A 6,515-nucleotide genomic window follows, 5' to 3' on the forward strand; every position below is an offset into this window, starting at 1 on the left:
AACAGAATCACATAACCTCTGAGTTGGAAGAGATCTTAGAAGTCACTTAGTTCAGTGGTATCAAATGCAGTGCATATTGACTTAGAAAACCACAAAATAACATTATCTATGTTGTGTTGTATTTTGATTAATTTTGTCAAATATTTCCCAATTCCACTTTAATCTGGTCCCTGGCCACACTCGGGAATTCTGGGGGCTGCCGGCTATGCATTTGCCACCTCTGATTTCTAGTTCAACCTTTCTACTAATGCAGTAATCTCCACATCTTCAGCAGGTAGGCAGTGATCTAGCCACATCTTGTGCAGTTCCAATGATAGGGAAGTCATTGCAGTCAATTTGCCCACAAGCATTTAGTAATAATTTACTATGTGCTAGGCTGTTGATGTTGTTCGTCCTTCATTCTCGAAGAGGACCATGACATCAGGAACATGATGCCATGACTTGCAAGTGAATTGGATTTAAGTGAGGCAGGGTTGTGCAAATTCATCAGCCTCAGTCTCTCCTTTTGAGCCCAGTGGCAAGATATAGATCAGGACCACCGGAGATGGCCCCATGCAGTGGGAGACCTTAGCCTTTTTAAGCTAAGGTCTTTCCCAGGTCTTAGTTTGCCTTGCCATGCCCATTTAGTGATTAAGGCTAGGTAGGAAATGAGGAAAAGTCGAAAACCTAGTCAAAAAAAAAAAAAATCAGGGAGGGGAACGCGTGCTAGGCACTGGCATACAAAGGCAAAACAAAGTAGTCCCTCTCCTCAGGGTATTTGCATTTCATGGGGGAAGTGACGGGTATGATGTAATATAAATAAATACAAAATATCTACAAAGGCATTAGGAATATCACTTTGTCAGCTGTGAGGAGGATAAAAATTGAGGAAGGGAAATCAATTAGGAATCTGTCAGAATGACCCAGGCAAGAGTGATAAGGGCCTGAACTATGGTAATGGCATGTGCATAAAAAGCAAAGAAGGGGTCAGCATCCTATCACACTGTTGGACGAAGTCATTAATTACAGTATTTCTGTGAATCTAGCCAAGTCATTTATATCTCAAGGGCCTCAGTTTTGCATTTGTACAAAGGGCCTAGACAAGATGATTCAAAAGGCACCTTCCTGCTCTGGTCTATGATCTCATGAGCCTATAGCTAGATTTTATTGTTCCCTCTTGGCAACTCCACCCACTGAATCCTGGCAATGCCTTCTGCAGCTGTGCAGAATGAGCCTAATCCTCCTCCATGACAGCCCTTCAGATGTCTGAAGACAGTGATCATGTCCCAAGTTGTCTCTTTCTTTAAATCAAATACTCCAAGACACGTTAAGTCCCTAAAAGAAAGCGAGTCAAGCATTTCTATCATATGAGCACATCCGAGAAATTGCATCTGGGGTGGAGGAAGGGAGGGTGTATTTAGATTGAGTTAAGATTAGATATGATATACACTCAAGTCTGGCAGATAAAGAAGTGTTTTTCCTAGGAATCCTTTCATCTTAGGGATTTCTCTATGATTTTGCTCTCTCCATAACTTCAGGTTCTGCAATCTGGGTCTTCAAGTATAGGGGTATGAATCATGGCCCGAAGGGGTCCTGTAGGAGTTCACATTCTAGCTGGGGAAGACAACATACATGTGTATCAAAAGAAAATTTTGGGGGGTGGGGGGACCAGGAAAAGCCTTATATAGAATGTGGCACTTGCGCTGAATGTTGAAAAAACCAGAGATGCTAATGAAGAGGTACATTTCAGGAATGGGGGCAAGGGGATGGTCTGTGCAAAGATACAGAATCAAGAGATTGAATTTCATATGAGGAAGAATAAAAAGGCTAGTATGGGGGGGGGGGAGTGTGGTGTTCTTGGTGTGGAGTAAGTCATTAGTAGGTCACCCAGGTGTTGGCACTCCAGGTGTGTGCTAGGAGTTCATTCAACCAATAAACATTTATTAGGTGCTATTATTACATGCCAATGTAATAATAGGGGGACAAAGAGAAAGCAAAATTAGTCCCCAGGCCTTACATTCTAATAGGGGCTACAAAAGGTCTACAGATAGGCAGGTATATATAGGATACAGATGGAGTAGATGGAAGACAAGCTGAGCAAAGAAGGTTTTTGGTAGCTGGCAGGAGGGAGGGGACCAGGACAGATGACCCACAGAGGTCAGAGCTGAGTCTTAAAGGAAGCTGGGGATTCTGGGAGGCATAGGTGAGACAGCGCAGAAGCAGGAGATATTTCCTCAAAAAGGGTCTATACGTGGGTGTGGACATTAGTATGTCACCCAGGTGTTGGCACACATTTCTAGGTATGTGCTAGTAGATCTGTTTGGGTCCCTTTTCAACATTCAGGTCCCTGCCCTACCAGCCTACCAAACACACCCCACCTCCTCAGTTATCATATGGTCCAGACTCAAGTTAATTTGATATTGTGACTGAATAGGAGAATAGGAAGAACATTGGGTTTGGAGTAAAAAAAGAAAAAAAAAGGATTTGGGTTTAAGTCCTTTGTATAATACTGGACAAATCATTCAATCTTGCCAAACCTCAGTTTCCTTTTCTGTAAAATAGAAGTGAAGGATGCTTGCCATAATATCGTAGGTGTTATCCTGGGAATCAACTGAGATAAAGTATATTACGTGAACGCCAACAGCCCGTACCCCCTCGACCTTACTGAAAGCCATTGGATCTGTTACTGCCCGGAGCCCAGGAAAGCCTCCAGTCACGGGATCATAGACTTGGAGCTTAAAGGGACCGGACTATGGATGCCCTCGAGTCCAATTCCATCATTTTACAAATGAAGAAACTGAGGTTGAAGTGGCATAGCAGAGAGAGTACTAGACTTTGGAGTCGGGGAAAGTGGAGTTCAAATTCTGCTTCAGTCACTTTAGCGACTGTGCGATCTCTGCATCCTCATCTGTAAAATGGGGACAATAACACCTCCCTTACCGAGTTTGTTGTGAGGAACAAATCAGGTAATACACGTGAAGGGCTTCATAAACGTGCAGGTGCTGTACGAATGTTGTTGAGTTCTTGAAGAAGAGTTGCTTGACTCTTTGTGACCCCATTTGGATCTTGGCAAAGTTACCGGAGTGGTTTGCCATTTCTTTCTCCGGTGGATTAAAGCAAACAGAGGTTAAGCGACTTGCCCACTGTCACACAGCTAGTGACTGTTCGAGGGCACATTTGAACTTGGGTCTTCCTGACTACAAGCTGGTGCTATGTCATTGCTCAGGCTCAGACAGCTAGTAAGTATCTAGGCAGAATTTGACTCAGATTCAAGAGTCCCTAGCTTTTACCATTCCCTTTCAACACCAAGATCCTCTACGGTGGGACAGAAGACTCAATAGGTATTCATGCCCCCCCCTCAAGTCAGCTCCTCTTCCTCACCCAGCCTTGCTCTCTGGTCTCTCTCCACAGGTATGTCGGCAGGCATCTTGGGCACCAATGACAATGAGGCGGGCAATGACCTGGTGCTCCCAAATGGCTCTCTGGCAGGAAACCTGGATGAATTCATTGAGGCATGGCAGGTCAGTCTCACACTCCCCATTGAGGGCGTGCAGGGAGCAGGTCCTCCAGGAAAGTTTTCTGACTCACCAGAAGGCGTCTCCAAGTTCCTATTAGATCAGGTTTGTCCTCTGATAATACAGGGCAAGTCTTTAATAGGGCAGCTAGGTGGTTTAGTGGATAGAGCGCCAGGCCTGGAGGCAAAGAAGACTCATCTTCCCGAGTTCAAATGTGGCCTCAGATACTAGCTGTGTGACCCTGGGCAAATCGTTTAACCCTGTTGGCCTCAGTTTAAAATGAGCAGGAGAAGGAAATGGCAAACCACTCCACTGTCTTTGCCAAGAAAACCCCAAATGAGGTCACAAAGAGTTGGAACAACAAAGTCTTTAAGGCTGCTTGGTTGTATTAAGCTTCTACCATATGCCAGGCACTATGCTCAATGCTTTACAAATATTATCTTATTTCAGTTACACACATTTGATCTAATAGCACAACCCTGCTAGATGGGTGCTATTATCCTTATTTTACAATTGAGGAAACTGAGGCAGAGGTTAAGTGACTTGCCCAGGGTCATTCAGCTAATAAATGTCTGAGGCTGGATTTAGACTCAGGTCTTCCTGACTCTGGGCCCAGTGCTCTATCCATTGCACCACCCATCTCCCTCTGTGCTAGGCCTTTAGGACTACCCCCAGAAAGATCCACTATAAGAATCAGAGGTATACAGTGAAAATGGTGTTAGATTTGGTGTTAGAGGAGCTGGGTTCAAATCCTAGCTCTGCCTCTTATCTGTGTGACAGAATGAAGGGGTTAAACTAGATAGTCTCCATGGTCCTTTCCAGCTCTTCACTTAAGATCCAATGCCTCAGTTTCTCCCTCTGTAAAATAAGGGGGTTGGACTACTTGGTCTCTAGTGCCTTCCAGTTCTAAATCAATGATTCTACTGGAAATGGAGAAAGTGAGGCAGGGTGATATTAGGAGTAAGAAAAATTCTGTCTGGAGGGAAATCAATCAATTTCTCTCTCTCCCTCCCTCCTGTGGGAGCCTTTGCTACTCTGTCAAAAGCCATGAAAAGCTCAGTCACAGTGTCTTTACAAGAAACCAAGAACAGTTAAATAGCTATAACCCACCAGAATCGGAGGGCTTTTTAAATTTTTTTAGTGCACAAAGCCTCATCTCTATATAGCACAGGTATTGGGGGGGGGGGGGATGAATTCCCTTTTCTTTGTATTTAGTAAATTATACAAATGAACAGGAGTCTGTTACCTACTAAAACCTTATCCCAGTGCTGCACTGTGGGATGGAGGTGATGCTGGAGTCTCCAGAGCTATGACAGCAGAATGAATCTGTGCTCTGCGAGGTTCTTACAAAGGCAAGGTGGCTTTAAGTATAGGCCTAGCACTAGACCTTGGGTCTGTCATCCAATAACCAGCTCTGCTAAGCTGAGAAATTCACGACCAGAAGGCTGATCACTGGGTGGTGAACTCTGGGGGCCAAAGAAATTCATGAAAATTGTCTGAGATATAGAGCTGTCATCTGAATTTGGAGGAGAAAATATCCAAACTTGTGAAATCATGGATTTTTTTTTTTGGAAGAATAATCCATGGTCCTGAGATGAAACTTTAGGTAGATTTAGTGACTAGGTTCAATCTGGGGAGTATAAATCTGCATCTTTCATTTGGATTAGCAGAATGCAGAGCATGTTGGGTTTTTTGTTGAGTCGGTTCAGTTGTGTCCTACTGGCTCCTCCCCGTGACCCCATTTAGGGTTTTCTTGGCAAAGATACCGGAGTGGTTTGCCATTTCCTTCTCCAGGTCATTTTACAGATGAGGAAACTGAGGCAAACAGGGTAAAGTGACTTGCCCAGGGTCACACAGCTAATAAGTATTTAAGGCTGGATTTGAACTTAGGAAGATGACTCCAAGTTTTGTACTCTATTCACTCTATACCTAGCTGAGCCTTCAGAGCAAACTGCAAATGTTTTAATGACTGGGCTGATTGCAGCCCATCAGACAACCTGGAGACCACCTCTCCATTACTTGGGCTTCTCAATAATCATACTTACAATGATTTTGAGGGCCACCTTGATTTATTGTGGAGAAAACTAAAGGTCAGATGACTTTGCTCAAGGTCACATGGTATAAGTAGCAGATCTGAGATGTCATAGATGGCATCTTGTAAGTTTTCCCAGGCTCTTAAGTTCTGGTTTTCACCAGAAACTGAAATATCCTAAGCACAATAAAAAAAAAAAAATCAACAAGTCTTTATTAAGTAATTGTCATGTGCCAAGCACTGTACTAGGTGCCAAGAATACAAATGCAAAGACTAAAACAATTCCTACTCACAGATCTTAGTTTCAAATCCAAGCTCTGTTATTTACAAGCTGTGTGACCCTGGGAAAAAAATCACCTAACATCTTAGAACCCCCAATTTCTTCATCTATAAAATGAGAATAATACCAGTAGTACTTATCTTGCAGTGTTGTGAGGACCAAATGAGGAGTCATTATTATTCTTTGGAAAATGTTTGTGTTTACTCCATTAGGTGGATGGTGAGTGCAGGACCCAGAGAAGGAAAGCAGAGGTCTGTCCTGGGGCTGCTTCTTCCAAACTCTGCAAGGCATTCTTTCTGGATGCCCATTCTGAGCTCCGTAATTGCTTCCAAGTGGTAAGTACAAGTTGGGTTGGTGGTTCAAAAATAGAAACAAAAAAAAAAACCCTCAGAAAGTGGAAACACCATAAGAACAAGGAGCAGGACGATGCTTGGGAATATAGGGCCCTCCCTGGGCACTGAGACCCATTGCCCCCTGTGGGGTGGAAGTCTCCAGCTGGGTACAAGTTCTCCAAATAGTTTCTTGATTAATTCTCTGCTGAGATACTAAGCAAATGAAGCATCAAAGTTTTTTTTAAACTTTAAAGCTTTTTTTTTCAACCTGATCCCTAGAGAATGTGAGTCAGCAACACCATCCCAAGTTGGAAAACCAAATTTAGTAAAGGATAGTTTCACCCCTCCCCCAGCTCCTCCTCACCTCCAAGGTACTC

The 6,515-nt window shown here is 43.6% G+C and overlaps 1 protein-coding gene across 2 annotated transcripts in view; it reads left to right on the forward strand.

Annotated features, from left to right (window-relative positions):
• LOC114025554 overlaps positions 1-6,515 on the forward strand; it is a 76,663-nt gene that overhangs the window by 60,901 nt on the left and 9,247 nt on the right. For both annotated transcript variants that reach the window (XM_027839013.1, XM_027839014.1), the window contains 2 exons: positions 3,391-3,500; positions 6,019-6,141. In XM_027839013.1, the coding sequence (XP_027694814.1) occupies positions 3,391-3,500; positions 6,019-6,141 (233 nt within the window). The remainder of the gene's footprint in view (positions 1-3,390; positions 3,501-6,018; positions 6,142-6,515) is intronic.

This window comes from Vombatus ursinus, unplaced genomic scaffold, assembly GCF_900497805.2.
Source record: "Vombatus ursinus unplaced genomic scaffold, bare-nosed wombat genome assembly UNPS02014832.1, whole genome shotgun sequence".
Classification (NCBI taxonomy): domain Eukaryota; kingdom Metazoa; phylum Chordata; class Mammalia; order Diprotodontia; family Vombatidae; genus Vombatus; species Vombatus ursinus.